We start from the raw sequence: 21,595 nt of genomic DNA, 5'->3' as shown, positions 1-21,595 counted from the left end.
CTTTATCTTTTTCTATCCCTGCTACGCACGCAATGAGCATAACTTGAACAAACCTTGCCAGAGAAGGTTTGAGCTTAGAAAGTTGTGCGCAACTCGTAGTGAAACCAGATTTGTGGGAGGAGATACTGGAGAGGGAGGAGTAGTCAGGGATGTTGGGTCAACGTACGTACCCAAGTATCCCCTTTCTCCTTGCATCAAGTTAGACCACTACTATATCGTGGTGAACTCGTCTTCTCCATAAAGACGATTACCTTTCTGCGCATACTATCATGACTACGGCGCATACTATGTACTAGGAGTTGCCAACTAAAGGACGAGAAGTTCGTGGTAGGGATGAAATCAATAGTCAAGTATTCCACGGAATGAGAATGTCAACTTATATTTAACCATTCAACTGCTTGCTTGAGTTTTATTCATCGTAAACAAAGCAACAAAAATAGTTGAGAGTGAACTGCTAATGTAACAGCAACTATTCTTATTTTTTGAGATAAAATACACATCGAAGGTAGTGTAGAATTGTGTAAACAACGATTCATGACTATTTCGAGGTCACATTACTCAACATAGATACGAATGTATTACAAAAAATTAATGCCAAAGACTATTAAGTAGATATAAAAATCTATAAAGTCGCAATCATTTAATGCCCATAATAGAATAATATGGAATTCTATTCGAATTAAATATAGTATTTTAAGCTCGAGTTGTTTGAGTATCTGTAGAAAACTGTACAGAACCTACTACGATCAATAGATGCCAGATTCGGTCGTTTTCGACATGTTCCGTTAAGTTCCCCTACTATATTCATTCCTGTTGGCCTCCAACCATTTCTGCCACGCCTTGTTCACATGTATTTTCCTGACAAAACCGGTTATTTCAGGCATTCTTCTTGGTTCACGCTTTTCCATAGAAAAACTACACGTAAAAACGTTTCCCTACTATCACATCAATATTAAACCTTGACTTTCCATTTGATCAAGAAAGACAAATTTGAAATTTAAAACATACGATATACATATATAATATCAGATGGTAGTGTACGACATATACAAAATGTATAGACACAAAGTATGTTTAAAAACAGTAAATTGTTTTTATATACCGTGTATATCTGTAACAAATTACAACCATATTTTCAAGTAGTAAGATGTGTACGAATAGGTGTAAGTACACATATTCTTACATAATATATGTTTAAATTGTATAATTTTAATATAAAATGTCGTAATAATAACATTGATACGATTTTCCTGAAACCAACAAAAATCAATAATCACCAGAAATTGTGGATGAAAACTATCATCGCTACACTACAGAATTTAGGCACAATGGTTGATGGATAGTAATTGGAAGTTAACGTTGACGAGAATTTGCTGGAGAATGGTATGGATTAAGAAGGGACAGCGTGGAACATTGAAAGGATAACAGACGGAGTCAGTAGAAGTTAGAAAGAGAGAAATAACAAAAAAGAAAAAATAAGAGAATCAGTTAATGAAAAAGGAAGGGAAAGAGATGGCCTGTTAGTAGGAATTGAGAGGAAAAGCAGGGAGGGGTAGAAAATGGGAGAGAAGAAAAGAGTTTCACAGTGATGTTCGAGTTGCGCTTGCGTCGACAATACTTGCTATGAACGGATTGGCTCCCTACTCATACTTGAGTGCATGTTAGGTTGACTTAATTTCAATTCGGGCTCCTTCTCTGCTTCTCCCTACCATTTTCAGTTCCAACATATATTTCGGTTGGTTTCTTTTGTTTTATTGGGTTTTACACGAAGGGCGTACAAGATGTTGCAACACACACTTACTTTATATATCTTGAATAAGTAGAAACATGAAAGGGAATGAGTCTTTTTTATCTTTGATAAGGAAGATATGACAGTGTGGAGGTAAAAAAATCAAGAAAGAGAAAAGAAGAGAAAAGGGGAAAGGCATAGGGAGGGAGGAGAGGAAGTGGATAAAGGTGGTGGTTGGTGTGCAGTGGAGGAGAAGTTAGATACACAAAGATACGAAACGTCAAGAGGAGAAGAGAGGAAAAGAGAGGAGAAGAGAGGAGAGGGAAGCGCTCAGCGTTTGCAGCGATCGGCGCACGCTACCCCGCGCGCGCGCGCGCGCGTGTTCTTACAAAACAACGCATCTGAACACTCTGAACCCGTCGCTGAACGCGCTTCAACAGTTCGGCACGAATTCACATTGAGTTGATTATTCTGACGGACGCGCGGATTTCATCGCGTCGCCGCCATATTGGCGGCTCGATATAACACGTACTAATAATAAGTTCAGATTGGTTACGGTAGGCATCGTAGTTGACGCGCCGATTTTATCGTCGTTGAATGTCGCTACTACAAATGTGCCATAAACAGCGCAGTGATCATGTCATAGTCATAATATTGGCCGTCATACTTAACTATATGTAACAAATCGGATAAAAACTTCATCGACTAAATATAAATGGAACTACGTGTTTTTTCTCCACTTAATTATATACATTGAATGAATCGTGATTTCATTTCTTTTTTTGAAACGATACATGTAATATCGACACCGGGTCGGTTGTCATTAATTAAAAGCAAATATAATACTTTTTACTTATTTATACATATACATATATATTTAGTTAACAAAATACTTATTTGATACACGTTGAAAGTTTATCTCGTGTTCAATAGACTTTATTACCATTTATATCTTCAAATATAATCGTAAACATTAACGAACACCTCTCAATAAGATTAAATAAAAATAAATTTTGTAAGGAATCATTTTTACGACAATCTGATTAATTTTCTCAGTGACTAAGAATTTTATGAACTGTTTATTACTGCAAATTAGAATATGTGGATTTTGTTGATTTATAAATATTATCGACGTATTTAGTTGCCAGTGTATAATTATATAAATCAAGATTGATCATTGTTAATAACTTCATGACAATTTGCGTTGTTAATAACAATGCCTGTAAGTATGATATACAATAATAATCAACCATAATTGTAATGTTATTAAAAAAACTTTAATAACGATTATATTATACAATAATAAAGAAAATAAATGATTAATTTACAGAGTGGAAATGAGCAATTCATTGGATCAAGACTTTGAGGAATTTAGATTTTCAGACCAAAGCAAAATTTGTAAAGACGATGCAGTGGATGATTTGCAAAAATTTGGTATGTGTTATTCTAAAATATTGAATGAAAATGAAACAAATGATATACATAAATGTAATATACACAAGGAATAGTATTAAACGTAGGTTAGTTTCTATAGATTACTTTCTTGAAAATTAACATTTTAGTGGAACATCCTTGTTCCATTAGATGCACTTTTTTGCAGAAAGCAATATATTTCACTTAAGATATTGCTATAAAAGATTAATGTTTCTAATACTGTATTACTAATTTATGGCTGTCTTCGCAAACCTATTTTGCAAAATTTCTCTGACCAAATCTTAACATTGTTATAAAAATGTGGATAAAAATACTATGTTTTTTATTTAATAAAACTTTTTTTTTACTTTAAAGTGTACTTTGAGCAAATTTTATGGATTTGTACTTTATAAGCACATGGTATTAATGAAAATTTATATTCTAAACTCTTGAGCAGAGGTTAGGATTCTGTTAGTGCTGCGTAATAATTGGATAAATTTGGAGGTTTTTGTTATTTGTTATTGATGTTCCGTTAACAAAATTATTTGGTATAATTTACATTTTTTTATTTAATTGTAATAAATCACAAACTGATATCCTTTCCTTAACTAGAGCTATGACAATAAAATTTGTAAAACATAATATTATTACCTTTTTAGCCCATTTGTATAATTAATTGGAAATATCCCATTGATTATATATGTATTTTAATAAGTTACATTATCATAAATTGCTATAACTATCTAAGACCGGTAAAAAGTAATTTATGTACGTCCGCAATGGTATCAGATGAAATGCATTTTGATACGATGTATATCGCGGCGGGAACGTTGCGCTAATATGAAGTGAACCAATGATGTTCGTTCTTTAGCTAGTATCGATTGGAGAATCCCGTTTTCAATTCTCGGCAAAAGCTGAGGCAATTATCTCGCTTGCGCTAGGTGGTCTGCTGCTGCAACCATTTTGCGTGAACACTTGCTGTTGCTGCATATACATCGGCATCGATTGTTTACATCCGTTGTAACACGGGGAATGCGCGTTGATGATAGTGAGTGAACCTTTGAAATAAACATGTTTGAATATAATCAACGTATAGTTTTCAGATATATGCAACGGGAAATTATATCAGTTTAGCGGATTTGATAGTAGCTATGAAAGCGCGGCAAATTATTTAATTCTTACTTTTCTCAGTCTTTTAATTAAAAAGGTGATTGGAAACATCCAGTTTTTTTTGTTTTTTTTTTTAGATATTCGTCTTCAAGTACAATGTTTTTTATAAAGTAATGCAATTGACAGATGTAATTGGAAAATTATTATATGAGTGTATTGTTATTATTGGGGTTCTCTTTTTTCAGATAAACACATAGACAATCAAAGCACGATATTTTCCTTACGATTTCCGTTATTTAACTGTGAAATCTGTAAAAAACAATTTGTAACAAAAAAGCAATTACGTACTCACATTCATACACATTTGGGAAGACCACGTATAGTTTTAAAAAGAGTTACTTTGAAAAGTGTCAAGAAAAAGAATAGCAATACATATTGGCTAGACCCAGAAAAGAAAGGTTCTTTGAAATTAACATTAAAAAAACAGAATTTCAACGATCCTCTGAAACTTAAACTCAAAAAGTCATCAAAATCGGAAGATTTTACTGTTGTGAAAAGCAACATTAATCTGGGAACTAAAAATCACGATCACAGAGACGTGGCTGGAGCAACGGAGAATGATCAAAGACATGAAAAATATACAGAAAGTTCGATTAATCAGCCGTTTGAAAACGTGATGGTAGAACAACAGGTACGTTATACTTATAAATATGAGAAATGTTAATTGATGTAATTCTATGGAAAATATTATTATTAGGATGAATATGGAAGCATTAAGTTCAATGTCGACGAACATAACCCATTGGAGGAAAATGATAGACCATCCATAGATGTCAATGAAAGTGACTCAGGTGTAGGAAGTGATATGGCAAATCCATCTGAAAAGGAAGATCAAAATGTTGATGACCTACAAAATACAGATCAATATGATAATTCGGATAAAAGACTCTCTGAAACAGAAGATCATGAAGAGTCAGATGCATTGGAAGCAACATGTAGAGAAACAATTGAAAACCTAAAGAAACTTGGTGAACAATCCGGGTAATATTGTGTATTTAAAAATAATCCTCAAATGAGAAAGTATCCTTACTATAACTCATTATTTAACATTTTAGATGTAGATCTATGAATCGATTAATTGATAATGCAGGCATTGAAGAGGATGATGATAGAGGTCATGAATCAAACATGATACATGATTTAGCAGAGAATCCAACTATTAATATTATTTCAAAGTCTTCTACATTTTCAAACCATACAACAGACTGTACAACAGTGTGTTCTGAAGATGAAGATAAACCTGAAGAATCAACAGAAAGGACAACTGGTTTTAATTGGAATCAACTGTCAACTAATTTATCGAATAAGAATAATCAGAATTCTAAAGAAAATGAAGAACATGCGGGTGATAATAATATTGAGAATGCTGGGTCTCTTTTACAGAATTTGATTGAGCACCAAAGACATAATCAAAATGAAACCTTATCGAATAATTTACCTTCGGAAACCGAATACGTTTCGCTTGAAAAATTAGCTGAGACCGTTAGTACTTGTCGCGTTTGCAACGAAAAGTTTAAAGATATTGCTCATTTAGATGAGCATCGGAGCAAAGCTGGACATTATCAATGCAATATTCCGGAATGTATAAATCTTATTTTTCATTCACTATTGGAAGTCTCCATGCATAAAGCTCAAATGCACGGAACGCCCCTTTCTCCGAGCGTGAGCCAATTGTCTCCTCATTTAAATACAAGTTCACCTCATTTGAATCAAAATTCACCCCATTTGAGCCAAGCATCTCCGCAATTAAATACACATTCACCTCATGCAGTATCAATGGAATCTGCAAATACAACAAACTCGCAACAAATAAATAGGAATTCTCCTTTAACTTCACCTCATCAAACAAATTCACCTACATATAATGCAGTAGCTAGTGCTGGGCAGCAAATAATATCACCTGTGAATTTTGAACAACTACCCGCACCTGTTCAACAACTAGCTCAACAAGTACAACGTATGCCACTTCCGCAAACGCAAATGCCTCCAAGTCTTCCACCAGGTGCTAATACAATGATCCCTGGTCCAAATTACTTTGTACAACCATCAGGAAGACCACCGTTGTATAGAGTTCCTGGTCCACAGGGCATGCATTATCCTCCTCATATAACACACCTATATCCGCAGTATGGGCCAGGTCCATATCCGCAAATGACTGCACCGCCGCAAATGCATCCACAATTGCCTCAGCAAATTTCACGTGGAAGGTATCCTACTCTTGCACAAAATAGTCGGCAAGTACTGTTGATGAAATAATCGTTAAAGCATTTAATATGTTTCTAATCAAAGTTAACAAGATATGAAACAAAATACGAAACATGATGAATTCTCTTTCAAATAAACTATTAAGCAGTTTAATTTGCATTGTATGTATTACAGGGCACCGCGGATTCCACAAACGGGATCAGCACCGCGGCAACGTATGAAACGTCCTATGCAACAATCAATGCAAGTGCAGCAGAATAACTCTGCAATGAAACAACGACGGATGGATGTTTTATTACCAGATAGAAATGAAGATGCAGATTGTCATGTTATTGCACAGCAAAAAAGAAATGACGGTCTGCCTGTTATACAAAATGTTCAAGGTGCTACAACTCAACAAACAAATAGAAATGATTCTACTATACATCTTACGGATTCCATAACTCTTAGTGTTAGGCAACCAGGTACTTTTAACACTTGATTATATATTTCTTCCTTAATGTATATTTTACTGTATGTAATTTATGTATTTAATTCTAAATACCTCTTCTAAGATTAGTTTCGATATTAGAAATAAGATTTTATATTTTTATCATTCTTCTATGTTTGTTTTTCTAAATTTACTTTTATGTTTGTTTGATTATATGTTCTGAAAGAAAACTTAACTATTCGTGGAAGAGGTGCATTACAAGAATAAAAAAAACATATTTTACTAATCTAAAGGTTCCGCTCCAGCTCAAGTGCAGAACACATCAGGTGCTGGTGGCAAGAAGTCTGATGCAAAGGCTGTGGCTAATGTTCTGGCAGCCAGAGGTATTACTGTTACTCCAGCAGCAAATAAAAATAAATCAAGTGAACAAAACAAACAGCAGATACTTCCCCAGCAACAGAGGACTACATCTTCACAGCAGCCTTTAAATGTTACAGCGCTCACTCTGAATTCTGCTATTTCTATCATACCAGCTAGTTCACAAAAAAAACAGCAAGATCAGGGTCAGTTTGCTGTTCCCCACAATAAACAAAACAAACCAGCTGTGAACGAAGTGGAAAGACCTCCGAGACCTCCCACCGTAGATTTAACGCAAGATACCCCACCACAAATCCCAGTAGTTAGACGTGGAAGACCTCCACGGTAAGATAAATTAAAGGAATTATTTTTCTTCCACATTTATTGATAATATAATATTCTTCATTGTTACAGAGCATTATTAACTTGTCAAGTGTGTGATAAAAGTTTCCAGAATCAGGAAATGTTAACTCAACACATGGCTACCCATCGTGCACCAAGTAAATTACTTCACAAGTAAGTATACTTTCAACAATAATGTAGAGTAGAGATTTCCTAGATGATAATTATAATACTATTATATATATAATGATAATGTTTGGTACTAGGTGTAATCTTTGTCCTGCCCAATACCCAACAGCTCAAGCGCTAACAACGCACAAACAAGCGTATCATAAAGAAGTAGACACAGTAGCACAAAATGGTGGTGCAGAATTAGCATTACCGGTCGTAGATTTGAAATCGCCCCATGTGTTGAATCGTTTATCAAATCTTGGTATACAGAGCTACATCCCGTTGTCACAACTAAGTGTTCAAACGGGCGGGTATTTTGGATTACCTATAATTACAATAGACGGTGCACGAAATCCTAATACTTGTAATTTAGGTGCGCTTGGTGCTACATCTATCCTAAGTCTGGGTCCCCTTAAACATTTGTCAAACAGGTAACTGTGGACAATTTTACATTTGATCTATGTTTTTTGTGCAATGTTTTTTTGCCTTTCTATAATTTTCAACAGTAAGAGTTGCTTATTATGAGTATTACTGCATTGCTTATTTACTGCAAAAGACTTGCTTCTATTCTTTTCATTTTATAGATAAATTAGATGGCACAAATTCGATTTATTTAAGAATTTTATATAATAATGAATTCGACATGTTTTAGTTTATTTGTGTTCTTCATTATTTCAGGCAGTTTTACATTTTTTATTTTGTTTATATCACTAATTTTAGTTTATGTAATTCTAAAGCAATACAGTATTTGTAATGAAAGCTGAAGAGGTGTTTGTGTTAATTTAGAGTAATGTAAAACAAGATTTGAGATACACAATCATTATGTGAAGATAGTGTATATGTACATCATATAGTATATTATGACAAAGTTGCGAGATTCAAGTTGCGCGTAAATCATCGCCATTATTAGTATATATATTTTTTTTTTTAATGATTGGAGACTCATCAAGTGTGTTCTTCAGAAGTAACTTTTCGAAGATACAATCTACATGGATAAACAATAGTTCCAAACGTAGTGCCACTCATTAATGTATCAAAAGTCACTGATAAAGTTATACAAACATATTAAATTATTAGAACCCTGCTGCTTGAAATTAGAAAAAAGCAACTCGTTAAGATTAACGAAAAATCACATTGGTTTTACTCGACAAAAATATCATTCATTTGAATGAGTACTAGGAACTATCGTTGTGTGATCTTGTATCACTTGCGATATGTGATACACTATTTTGAATCTGATATTGGGAACATTAACATATACATTATGAAAATTACGAAGGTACCTAATTACTAGATTTGTTCATCTAAGGAATTATCCTGGATATTTTAACCGATTTTTCAGGCAGTAAGTAGTTGTATTATACAGTGTTGTTAAATCACGTCCGTGTTTTGAATGAAAGAGTTATAAATTATAAAACCTACAGAGTTAATACAGTGAAACTATAAGAGTTAATTATTTTTTTGTCAAACGATTTCGTTTAAACGATATTCGTACACACTATTGAGAATAATACCGATTGTAAATATATTTTTTAAAAAGGATTACAGTTAAAGCATACGCTTGTTTGTACTTGAAACTTGAAACTCTATAAAAATACCATATAGTAGTTGCGTAAGTGATACTTAAACAGCGAACATTTATTCTTATGAAATCACGAGCGATCTTTATTTATTGTCATTCCTATTCAAACATTATTGTATATAAATAATTATCATTTTTTGTGTACTATGTATATTTTTAAATAAGTGATCCGTTCCGTTTAAATTATAAAAAATGAAAACGATTACTAAAACGCGCAAGAACTGATTTAAAATAATAATATTGTATATATTTGTATGATAATAAAAAAGTGAAGCATATATATATATATACATACATATATGATAATTTTAATGAAATCTAATTAGTTATATAGCTAATAATGGGGCATTATATTGTTCTAAGTTTACAATAAAGAATATAAGTTTAAACAAATTTTATTCTTAAATGATTCATGAAACTTCAAAATTCATTTTCATTATTAACTGCTTTGAAAAATAGTATTCTAGAACTAATGGAGGATATGGAATTGTCCTATTATAATTTTAAATAAACAGAACAAAATAAATCTTTTAGGAGATATGCTAGTACATATGAATGATTTAATATACATTCCTTCCCATTTTATTTCCAGCTAATACATATTTATAAATATTTATTACGTAAAGTAAAGAAATTCGAATAGATTGAATGTATTACTAACTCTATTACTAAATGTACTACTATATTTGTTGAAATTTTTATTCTTGATAAGTTTAAATAATACAAGATGTTCAGATTTATTTAAACAATATATTTAATTAATACAGATTTATTTTTATTAATCAAATATCATGTTTCTTATCACCTAATTAATATTATTTAAAAACAATTACTGTAAAAACCTTTTAATTATATTATTACACATCCGAATGCAATACATAGTAATTATATTGTTATATGAATTAATACGAAGATATATTAAAAAAAGTGAGGAAGTAAATATAATTCGTATCGTAAAACTATGATTTGATCTTATTTCCGGTTGAAATTTTTTACCGCAGTTTTAAGAAACGTCGCCAACGAGTGTCTTAATTGTTGTCTCAAATTGTAATTATATTTTTCTTTACTTTGCAATCGATAATTTCATATTTTATCTATTTGTTAGTACTTATTGTTTTTTATGATATGCGTTATAATTTGTATAAATTATTTACTTTTTTAATTTTATCTATTTTAATGTTATATACGTTGTAACGTTTAATATAATTACGAATAATCGCGTATGTGAATTATATTTTCAAATTATAATTTCATGTTCCAATAATTTAAATGTCTATCTTAACATATTTTTAACATATTTTTATGCTCAATGTTCCAAATAATTTATAATCAGTGATATGTATCTTAAAAAAGAGGGAAGTTTAGAGATTTTAATGTAAAAACATGTGTTAGTGTGGATTCACATATGCGCTGCATAATTGTGACGTTCTGTCATTCAATGTCTAAGCTGCGCACGAAACATAGTTCTTTTTATAGATAATCTAATAGTTTCATTTCACAAAGTTTATACTGATTGTAATTGAATTTTTTGTGTTTCGAATGCCTTGTCATCTTCTATTTATCAGTAATTAATAATTTTCGAATGGTATCGTAACCTGTATTCTGGTTTCTCTATCGTCAATTTTTGGATTCACTCTTTCATCATATAATATTACCATCATCTAATTTTGTTTTTGACAGAAGTTTATTCCTTCTTATTGCAGATATTTTCTTCGCGTTAGTTTGAAAATTTCGTTATGAGTGCTACATTAAGCTCAAGAGCTGAACAATATTTCTACAGCATAAATCCCTTGGCACAAAGAATAGGAGAAGATATAACTGCAACCAAGGAAGCTTACGAAGGCCTATGGAACACATTAAGCATAGCAGAACGGAATCAAGCAATTAACGAAACTATCATTCAACCAGAGGTTGCATTAAAATATACTTTAAAAAAACATGAGCTTACTAGAGAATTACCCGAATGGTATCCGAAACTACGTATACAGACAGGAATGAAATATGTTATCGATGAAACTGGTTCTGTAAGTACTATTTATAAGTTTATAGTAATATTATGTCATAAATTATATATTCTTTGCTTTAATATACAAATGTCGATTAATGTCGGACTATCATAAATACATAATACTTTGAGTGTAAAGTATTTTACTATTTATGACTTAATATATATATGCGATCAAGTTCAAAACATTAAGTTAAGACTCCTTAGTTAAAGCAAATTTTCTTTACTATGATATTATAGACATTGCGATGGCGTGATGAGCATTCAGCTCCATTTTCATTCATGACTCAGTCACAGATGAATCTTAGTATAATAGATTCAACAGAGGATGCAAAATCAAAATTAATAAGAACTCAATTTGGAGAGTTACCACATTTCTCAAGCCCAGCGAAATCACATAGAAACAATTCAAACTCTCTTAACGACGCTTATACTTCATCTCATATGGTTAACCGCTTCCAATCTGATTGTTTTTCAAGTAATATCTTTGAGAATGAGCAGTGTGGCAGTTTGTTGAAAGGCAATGTTGATAACGATCATTCTGAAAGTATATTTACTAAACTGATGAACAAAACGTCTTTATTAAAATTACAAAACAATTTGGCAGATGATATGGAAAGTTTAGTCAGGGAAAGGGACTCGGATACTGATAAAAGTCAAACAAATACATTAGTGGTTATGTCGCGTACAAAATCAAGTGACATTAATGAATCAACAGCGCTATTAGAGACTCCTAGTTCTTACAGTAGTTTTCAATCTTCTCAATTGAATCAGGAAGAAGAAGAAAGGACTATACCAAAAACTGGTTTTGAATTTCTTGATAATTGGTAGATATATCGTGATACGTACAAGATACTAAATACGTTTACATTTAAATTGCTACGTATTATTACTAATTATTAATGTAAGTTTACGTTAAATCGCGTTTGTACAATTTTAGTTCCTAAAACGGTAATGCCATGACGGTATCGATCAACATTTCTTTAGATAATATTCATTTTTTAAGATACATTTCTAGATATTTTCTAATGTCACTTATGATCTCAAATTGCATTTGCGAATTAACTTTGCTATGAAATACGTATTGGTTGCGAATTTGTGAGCTTAACCAGGGGTAATGTATGCATATTCAATACAGCAGAGTTTCTGTACAATTTATGTAAATTCTCTATCGCTATAACAAAGAGGCCTTTTTTTTACATCTAAATACTATGTGCGGGAATTTCGACATATATCTACTGATATATGCAAAAAAAGAAAATAATCAGGAACATCGAGAAAAACATTTTACAAGGAATTAACGCTTCGGTATTTGTATTTTCATTTAGAGAAATTTTTACGATTTTATATTACGTGTATCTTTTTAAGATAATTATTGACTTTCATTATCTGATCATGAAAGATCGTCGTCAGTTATATAAAGAATATTTAATAAAAGACTGAAGAGGCTATCTCATTTCATTTTTACTATGTTCATATTCGATAAGATTCGCCATTAACTGGTTTCTCAACCGTACGATGATACATTTTATATAGACTATTCAGACTATTCAATGGTTAAATATGTAGTCCTCTATAGTAATAACGATAATTTAGAATAATTGCTGTTACTTGCTCTCTTCTTGTTCTTCTATGTCGTGAGAGACGAATTAACGAACAGAATAAATCACGTGTATGTGTCTGCGTGAAACGGGTTGTGCTTGCATGTTTAGTAACTGAAAAATATCAAGTCATTTTTTTATTGAGATATACATACATGTATGTATATTATACAGTATTTTAGAAGCATTTATTATAATATTTAAATACATTCATTCATGTAATATGGTTGCGTTTTTCAATGAATTTAACCCGCTAAGGTTCATTCCTTCCACGATGATCTTCCTAAAGTTCCAATTTTCACGTGGTCCAAAAGCCTGAGAGCCAGACTAGTAGAAAAAAAATATTAAAAGGCTACTACTATATATATCTCTTCCATTTTCATATCTCCAAATCACCTATACCTTCTGTCCTGGGTGATTGAACGATAGTTATATTCTCATCTCCACCGCCAATTTTCCCCACTTTTGAGTTATTGTAATAGCCGAAAATATTTTTATTCGCTTGCGTTATACAGTAAAATTCTTCTAGATCGGTTGATCTTGTTAATTTGGCTTCTGATTCTTTCTCGAAGGGTGACACCAGTATCAGACGCCTTTTTGACGATGCCCGGACTGAAACTGTGATAATTATTTCGTTAGATTTATCACGGAAAACGAAACGATATTTAAAATGTCGATTTTAACATTAGGAGATTATCGAATCGGACTATTTACCATTTCTGTTCATTTCATCACCTGATGCACCCTTAGCTGTGTTTTTCGATTTACGAGATATTTCTTCAGACAACGTAGATAAACTTTTTGATAGAACGTTCGATCGACTATTTTTATCGGACAAAGATCGACCAGGGATACTGCATTCATTATTGTTTTCTCTTTGTACAAAATAATCCGTGTTTTCCCGAAAATCATCTACGATTATTAAATAAATTATCGATTTACTATTTTACGTTCCTTTTGATATATCGTTTTGTCAATATCAAATTAACAAGAAAAATCATCGAACCTTCTTTCTTCTCCTCCGTATCCATAGGACTACATTGTCCAAAACCGGAACATTTCTCGCCATCGTAGCAATTTTCTTCTCTAAAATTTTGTTTAAAACTCTCGCAGGTGTCTTTATCATCCATCAGCGCACGCGAAACTCCTGCTTCCTCCTGTACGCTTCCTCCACAACACTTGTATTGTTCCATCGCCTGTCTCTCGAGCTCCTACGAAAAGGAAATTGTTCGTCTTTCGAAATTTTCGTGGCGTTCTCGCGCACACAGGTGAAATACCATTTCGATTTTAGTCTCGTTAATATCGTCGTAGAGGAAAGACGCGTCTCGGCTACGCGTGCGAATAATTTTCGTAATTTGGCAAATGTAGCGATAAATTTGAAACGTGGCAAATGACGAGACGATCGGCGACTCGGGGTAAGTAAACGTAAGAATAAAGTATTATACTTGATATTTAAGCGCCAATGATTCCTCGGACGTTCTATATTGCTCCATTGCTTGCTGCTCTAATTCGTCGTATCTAGCGTTGGACAAGTTTGCATTATTACAATTATTATCACCAGGCTGTGGATTTTTACGCATTTTTGCGAAATTTAAAGACACAATAGAGTATTTATTATGATACTTGGTAGATTTATTCTAAAAGATATAGAAATGCGTAAAAATCCGCGATCTAATTATCGCATATCGAAACACACGTGCAATATTTTGCGTAATTTTATGTCTCAATGGAATTTATTTTACGAACCGTTGTAGATTAAACAGCGACTGTTTATACCTTTTCTCGAACACGTTCTCCAAGGTGGCTTGGTTAGCGGAAGCATTGGTTAACACGTCTCTGTAAAGTCTTCTTCTGTTTCGTGTATCATTTTTATCCCTTTCGCCGATCGACTTCGCCTTCAACCCTTGTACTTCTGGTTTTATTCGTTCGCTGATTCTCGCGCTGTCCCTCTCCCTTTTGCTAATCGAAATCTTTCTGTCGCTTCTCCCCTCAAAATTCCTCAATTCCGTTACCAGAGCGTTGCCGCCAGCGAGTTCCTTCGTTTTCGACGAACAACTTTTATCCAGCCATTGAAGGACTTCCGATTCCGATTTGCAACTTCTATTTTTCCCTTCCAGCAGATAAGATGCTTTGTGTTGCGAGCTTTTCGATTGTCCGCGGTGCGTCTTCATCGCGTTCCTCGTCAATAGTATCAAATTCTTGAAATCAACGCCTTGGTTTTTCCTCTTTTGTCCCGTTTCATGATAAAGTTCTATCGGATGCTGATACACCGGTATCGGTATAGGATTCGATTGTAAAAACTTCTCTTGCACCTGCAATATTATTACCTTCGATCAATGTTTAGCTTTACTTTGCATCGAGATATCCGTTCGTAACGATTGTTCATTTTCCACCTGTACGGGATGATGAGTAATGGTAGCAGTTCGCAGTGGTTGCACGGAGGTGCACATCGGGGTCGACGAAGAGCCAGATATTTGTATTTGCGTCGGTTGCGGTGGAATCCTCTGATACCATTGTTGAGGAGGTCTGATAAACGTGCTTGTGTCGGTAGCTGACAGCAGAGGAATACCCGTACTCTGAAATTTACAAGCGTTTCTCGATTCTCTCTTAGGGCGAACGTTGGTACGCTAAAAGTTTAGGATCGCTTTATAGAATATGAAGTTGCGATCAGCGATAGCGCAGAAGGTAATTATTTATATTATTTGCAAAAGAATAGGGTATACTCTGCACTGATTTCGACGATCTTGAAACACGTTTTCTGCGGACAAGATTGTGAACAACTTTTCTTTAAATTTCTTTATATATGTTATGAGTCGCTGGGTCTTAGTTTCCGAGTTATACGCAGAAATATTTCTAAAGTTTCTTGTTTTCATTTTAGATTTTCTACCATGTGTAACGATAATTAGAATAAGAGTGTAAATACGGAAGAGACTTTGATCTTTGATCGATCGAGGATCACTGTCCGCCCCACTGCATAGGCCAACCTCCTTTCGTTCGTGCAAGGAGGTTTGCTCGCGTGCAGGGGTATTTTCAATTGCAAGTAACTAAAAGTTAAAGCCGAAAACGCAACTTTTTTATCCTTGTGTTTCGTCTTATTTCGGCGTCAAGAATCATCCCTTAATTTGTGGAAGATCTGTAGCCTAACACCTTGTATAGTATCGAATATATTTCGAGAATACCATTATTATCATTTATTAAATTTCAATCTCGCGAGTCTAAGAATGGAATTCTCTTACAATTCCTCTCGTTCAACCTTCTATATTTATCGTACGTGCCTCGCTGTAACTAATTGTTTCATCCAAACCACTCTACCTTATTTCTATTTTATTACTATCTAAACCCACGTTTATATTCCGGGAATATATTTGCGAATATCCGGGAAACTAAGGCCGAGCGACGATAACGCGCGTAGAAGCGTGTCGTTCGGTATCATGGTGCCGACGATATAATTCATTTCTAGATCATCGAAACCAGAGGCGACTATCCTTTCGTAAGTAATTAGAAACATTCGTTAGAGGAGCAAGATAGGATTTTAAACCTGGTATATAGTTGCGGTATTTTCGTAGGTCCTGTTGTAAGGAAACAATTCGTTTTGGTAACTTCGCTCGTTAAGGGATGGAAAATATTGTATACGATTAACATTCTGTTCCTTGTTGCTGTTGAACCGCGTTACCGGAACTTTGGGGAAAAATTCCGGTACTTCCGGGCTGAGAACCGGCGGCGGATGTTTCCTCATTCCATAAGTTTCCGTCCTTACCGTTTGGCACTCTGTCCTAAGTATCAGTGGTCGATATTGAACCGCGTAATAGAATTGTTGCTTGCCCTGACAATTCTGCTCTCGAGATTGTTGTAGCTTGTAACACTGCAAACGCATTCTCTGCTGGAGTAATTGTTGATGAACGTTGCTGCCGCCCGCTTTCCACAAGCTTCGAACCGCGTCGCTAGTTACGCGAATGTGCAGCTGCATCTCCATTGAATTTTCGATGGTGTAACGTTGATACTCGTAATAACTGTCCAATTTTTCCGTAGCATCTGATTCTTGACAGACATCGTTTTTTTTAATTAGCGACAATCGAATAGAATTTCTAGCAGGGAATATAGCCAGTTATTCTGGCGAATTTGAAAAAAGAAGGATGTCGTACGTTGTTGGTTGATCGCGACCGTGTTACCGATCAGGTTCGCTTCTTTGCTCGATTCGTGGTTCGTTCTGTTCTTCTTCTCCGTCTGGCCGAACCTCTGCGCGTGTCGACGGTCTTCCCAATGCGACTTGTAGCCGCATACGATCTTCGATACTTCGTCGTCGGGCTCCGATATCATCCTCGTTGCCGAGCTTTGCAGCATCGATCTTGCGCGCGAACGTTAACACAGAACGATCGAGTATTGGATCACAGCGAATCATTTGGTAACGTTTAAGTGTAAAAGCTAACAATTCACGATTCGTACGCGGCCCGCTCGATGTTAACCAGGCGAAGTGCTTCTCCACCTCCGGTAGCATCCACGGCTCGGTAACTTCCGTCCAGCAGAAATTTGGTAGCGAAACAGGAGCTGAATCGTCGTCCGACTTGTACACGTTCTCGCGGTCTTCGTTGTACTCGTAATTGCCATAGCTGGCCAAACGCGAGTTAGGAATAACATCGCGAACGCTTTTCGTTCGATGGACGGTACCATTCTCTCTGTACTTTGCGGTCAATTTGTAATTCTGTCGTAAGACGTATCGTTAATACCTTTGCATTTTTCTATTAGTAGGTTGTTAGCGTATGGAACGATCGAAAGACAAATGGAACGATTCAGGGAATTTGCGAGTATTTTACCTGAATCGACAGAGATTGATTCAATTTTTGAAACGGATCCTCCTTGTCGAAGGTCCAGGCTTTGTCAGCGATTAGACTTATGTTCGCGTAGGCGCTGTTCAGAAGCTCTTCATCGTACGACGAGAATGAAGATATCATTATCTGAACATTCTAACCGGTATCGAGTAATATTTTAGCAAACGATTAAAAGACGTATCGATAATATCCCGTTCTACGTGTTTGCGTTGGTTTATCTTTGGTTCGCGAATCAAGTCGTTTAATCGGCCTGTTTTCGAGACGAATATCGAAACGATAGAGGACTCGAAATACGTTCAGGACGAGAAACGTCAGTCGAATGTCTTCGCGTTTGTGATATCGTTGTGCGGTATAAAATCGGATGGGATATTCTAAGAAAAAAGCTTCAGGTAGGAAGGAATAGAATATGATCGATTTTTCTCTCTCTTTTCTTTTTTTTACAAATGTCTTGTTTATTACAAATACGATCGATGATAAAGTAGTACACACGCGGCTCATTCACACATTTTGTACAGATCAGGCATACGATATTTACAACGGGCAATTCGCGTAATTTACAAAATTTTGACGATCGATGGTATTGTAGTATAATCTATTATAACGCTTCGAAACTTCGTGGGAAAAATCAGTCTGGCAATTACACTCTGTTCAACGTTCTCGATGAAATGCTGTAAAATACAACCGCGTATAAGCGAGACGTTTAACGAATTTCAAAGTTGGTCGATTACTTTAGCGATCTTAACGGAACGTTGAACGAGTAGCTGTGCAGTCGTCGCGATTCGACGGCTACCATCAGGAACGCAAAAAGCGTAGAGAAAAGATCGATGCCTTTCCCTCTATTTCGTTTAAAATCGCTTGACTCTTCACTTAATTAATCGTCGTTTGGTATTGCGCGACTGTATCGAGATTATCTGGCACAGAGCGTCTCAAAATACTTTATATACAAGGAAACCTAGTGTACTTATAATAGTTATTTATATAATTGTTGGCGATACAGTCGCACAATAATTCCATTTCTCATCGACTGTCGAATTCTCGTAACGAAATTCGTTGCTAACAGCGAAAGTTAAGTGTTACAAGGCGATTGTCAGGTCGATACGCGATACAAATTCGTTAAAATTCGACGAAAGCATCGTGGCTCGTATTTCTAACGATAAAGGTAGTCTCGGTACACTTGAAAAAAATCGCGGATTATTTACAAATTCACAATACCGTCTCGACACGATACAAAGTCCAGACGAGTTCGAGACGAATCATGGCGTAACTCGAGTTCTGTTATTATGGCAAGATAACGGTTACGTTCTTCGCAGAGCAGCAATCTTGAGCTATCGAACGAGCCAGGAAAATCCAGGAAAAATGTAACGACGCTGCTCGTTCCTACGATTCTAGAAAACGTCCTCCTTCGTTCTTCTATCGCTCGCGTTACTCCTTACGATTTTTGTCGCTCGCCTAATCGACGATTAAAGCGTATTCCATTCGCGATGGTATTTTGGTTATTCACGCGTACCTTTCGTCTAGCTGAACTTCTTCAATTTAAAGAAAAAAAGCGGCATCGTTGTGTCGTAGCTCTTTCTAAGAACTATGCTATCTAACGATTCTATTATAACGAACGTTGAAACGCTCTTCAGACGTATTCCTCGGATGGCTTAGGTATACTAGCTGGTAATCTAAGCGTACTTGGAACACGATTGGCACTGTCCGGTAGTTCGGCGATATCGATGAACACTCCGACCAAACTATCAAAGTTCAGTCCCCAATTCAACAGATAGTCCCAACTTAGCGCGGTGGTTGTCGTGGATGGCGATCCGCTGTTGTTCGGTCTGTACAATCCTCCCATGTGCGTCGATAGGTCGTCGTCGGAGGCTACCAAAGTACTGAGAGATCCACGGAACGAGCTGTCGAAACCGTCGTAATTGACGTTTGGTGGCAGGGGTGGTTTCGTCGTTTGGGAGGACTCGTTGCTTCGTTGATTAACTTCTTCGTCGTCTTGTTTCGCGAACGGATTGTCCGACCGTTTGTCACCGACCAACGAGGTGTTGTCGTATTCCGAGCAGGTGAAACTGTCGTTGCCGCTTTCGTCCGTTGTCGACGAGTTTCTTCGTTCGAGTCTCTCGACCGGTGGCGTGTGTCGTCGGTGGAGATGCAGAGGACCGTGGGTGGGCGGTCCTCTGGCTTCGCTGGAGGAACTTACGGCGTCTAAAGTGGACACGAGGCTCGAGGTTCTCGGCCTCGAGTTCAGTCTTTCGATCTCTTCCGCTGTTAATCCCATCGGTCCGGAAGATACGTTGTTCACGGAATTTTCGTTGTTCGATTGAGGCGCCTTTCGACTGGCCGTTGATCCGGACAGTTGACTCATGATCGGCGAGTTTAAACTTCTCTCGCTGTTGGAGTTTAAAGCGTCTTTGCCTACTCCGCCGGAGGAAGACGTGGTGGCCAACAGAGCGCTTTGCAGAGGTTTGCCACTGATGTCGTGCAACGTTAGTATTCTCGGTTGTTGAGCGGATAGCTCGCTGCTAGGCGATAGCCTGGCTAACGGGGTGCTCTGTAACAGTTTCTGGGTCGGTCCTGGCGGTTGGCTCACGTTCGGAGGTGGCAAGGCGCGCGGTGGGAACGGTCCGGTGTGTCTGTGTTGTTGACCCGCATGCTTATGATGGTTGGCGTAGTTGTTAATAGGCGGAGGAGTGGCTTTGTACTTCCGCATACCATCCCGATAACCTTTATAATGATAGACGATATCGATGTCGCTCGGTGCTATGGAACTCGCGTTTTCCAAGTCGTAGTGCTCGGGCATGTCAGGTTCTGGATTGTGTTCGTGAGAATGCAGAGAAGTTTGAGCAGGTGGAGGCAGGGGAGGATGTTCGTCTCGAATGGGCGGCGATTTCGTTACTTCTCTCTCGATGATGTCCGGCCTCTGAGGTCGATGTTCGGTGGTCGCGTTAATTTCTCGTTCCTTGTACTTTTTCGAGATCAATTCCGGGCCCATGTGACCCACGCCTCGTAGGTCGGACGTGTCGGATATATAGGTGTTTTCGTGGCGAGACATCAGATTATCGTTACCCGAGCCAACCAACGGATTTCCAGTCATTATGGCGTTGGTATTTTTGTTCACCACCGATGGAGCTGACTTTTCCTTGTTCTGTCGTCTTAAACGGAATACGATGAAACTGACCAGTATAGCGATCAGCAGAATAACGAAGAACACTATGACCAGGGTGATTCCTATGCTGAGAGGATCGGCCGTGGCCGCTGCGCTGATTCCGATCGGTCCTCTGCATCCGGTGCTCACCTTCGCGTGATACAGCACCTCCTTGAAGATCGAGCCGGACCCGTTGAACGGCTGAATCTCGTTGTTGATGGTGAAGTTGGCCAAACAACCCTCGAAACTCCTAGCGCCAGCGCTGTGAGCGTAATACAGGTCTTGGCTAACCCCACCGATCGATAGGACGGATAGATACGGGTCCAGGAAGTCGTGGACACCGACAGGGTCTAATTCCTCGCCGGTTTGAACGCCGTCGACGAACAGTCTTAAGCCTCGAAAGTAAGAGTGCAGGGTCAGGTTGTGCCAACGGCCATCCGCCAAGCCTCCTTCGATGTTCGCGGTCATGTTCACTGGCGATCCGAGAAGAGACGCGTAGAATAGTTGCCCGTTGCGAAGCTGTAACACGAGATTCGCGTCGTGAATTGAAAAGAAACAAAGAAGGAAGGGGATTGTCTTTTCTAATTTAGGAATCTTTTCTAATATCGTTGAGCAAAGAGTTGCTCAC

At 36.4% G+C, this 21,595-nt stretch overlaps 4 protein-coding genes across 5 annotated transcripts in view; 2 read left to right on the top strand and 2 right to left on the bottom strand.

Moving 5' to 3' along the window:
• Nucleotides 1-1,564: 1,564 nt before the first annotated feature.
• LOC132910908 (uncharacterized) lies at nt 1,565-11,217 on the top strand. Its single transcript, XM_060967087.1, has 10 exons — nt 1,565-2,951; nt 3,060-3,163; nt 4,498-4,943; nt 5,010-5,293; nt 5,368-6,546; nt 6,692-6,981; nt 7,241-7,649; nt 7,719-7,820; nt 7,913-8,248; nt 11,103-11,217. Exons 2-10 carry the CDS (start codon nt 3,067-3,069, stop codon nt 11,137-11,139), a joined length of 3,180 nt encoding a protein of 1,059 aa, XP_060823070.1. The 5' UTR covers nt 1,565-2,951; nt 3,060-3,066; the 3' UTR covers nt 11,140-11,217.
• On the top strand, nt 11,136-13,227 carry LOC132910924 (uncharacterized protein C1orf198 homolog). Its single transcript, XM_060967120.1, has 2 exons — nt 11,136-11,423; nt 11,645-13,227. Exons 1-2 carry the CDS (start codon nt 11,136-11,138, stop codon nt 12,233-12,235), a joined length of 879 nt encoding a protein of 292 aa, XP_060823103.1. The 3' UTR covers nt 12,236-13,227.
• Nucleotides 13,228-13,337: 110 nt separating this feature from the next.
• On the bottom strand, nt 13,338-17,984 carry LOC132910551 (uncharacterized). Its single transcript, XM_060966325.1, has 8 exons — nt 17,817-17,984; nt 17,175-17,704; nt 16,544-17,090; nt 15,405-15,581; nt 14,782-15,338; nt 14,451-14,523; nt 13,720-14,216; nt 13,338-13,617 (listed from the first exon to the last, which is right to left on the bottom strand). The coding sequence occupies exons 1-7, from the start codon at nt 17,952-17,954 to the stop codon at nt 13,947-13,949; spliced, it is 2,292 nt and encodes a 763-aa protein (XP_060822308.1). The 5' UTR covers nt 17,955-17,984; the 3' UTR covers nt 13,338-13,617; nt 13,720-13,946.
• A 96-nt stretch (nt 17,985-18,080) lies between these two features.
• LOC132910900 (cadherin-related tumor suppressor) overlaps nt 18,081-21,595 on the bottom strand; it is a 65,734-nt gene continuing 62,219 nt past the window's right edge. For both annotated transcript variants that reach the window (XM_060967044.1, XM_060967045.1), the window contains one exon: nt 18,081-21,486. In XM_060967044.1, the coding sequence (XP_060823027.1) occupies nt 19,456-21,486 (2,031 nt within the window). In that variant the 3' untranslated portion in view covers nt 18,081-19,455. The remainder of the gene's footprint in view (nt 21,487-21,595) is intronic.

Source organism: Bombus pascuorum, chromosome 9 (assembly GCF_905332965.1).
Source record: "Bombus pascuorum chromosome 9, iyBomPasc1.1, whole genome shotgun sequence".
Classification (NCBI taxonomy): Eukaryota; Metazoa; Arthropoda; class Insecta; order Hymenoptera; family Apidae; genus Bombus; species Bombus pascuorum.
This window is presented reverse-complemented; position numbering and strand designations above follow the sequence as displayed.

Coding starts and splice junctions, on each gene's coding strand:
- LOC132910908 (XM_060967087.1), top strand. CDS start 3,067: ATGAGCAATTCATTGGATCAAGACTTTGAGGAATTTAGATTTTCAGAC. Junction 6,547..6,691: donor ACTCTTGCACAAAATAGTCG/GCAAGTACTGTT, acceptor TATGTATTACAG/GGCACCGCGGATTCCACAAA. Junction 6,982..7,240: donor TCTTAGTGTTAGGCAACCAG/GTACTTTTAACA, acceptor ACTAATCTAAAG/GTTCCGCTCCAGCTCAAGTG.
- LOC132910551 (XM_060966325.1), bottom strand. CDS start 17,954: ATGATATCTTCATTCTCGTCGTACGATGAAGAGCTTCTGAACAGCGCC. Junction 17,091..17,174: donor CAAAGAAGCGAACCTGATCG/GTAACACGGTCG, acceptor ATTCCCTGCTAG/AAATTCTATTCGATTGTCGC. Junction 14,524..14,781: donor GAGAACGTGTTCGAGAAAAG/GTATAAACAGTC, acceptor GTCCAACGCTAG/ATACGACGAATTAGAGCAGC.
- LOC132910924 (XM_060967120.1), top strand. CDS start 11,136: ATGAGTGCTACATTAAGCTCAAGAGCTGAACAATATTTCTACAGCATA. Junction 11,424..11,644: donor TTATCGATGAAACTGGTTCT/GTAAGTACTATT, acceptor ATGATATTATAG/ACATTGCGATGGCGTGATGA.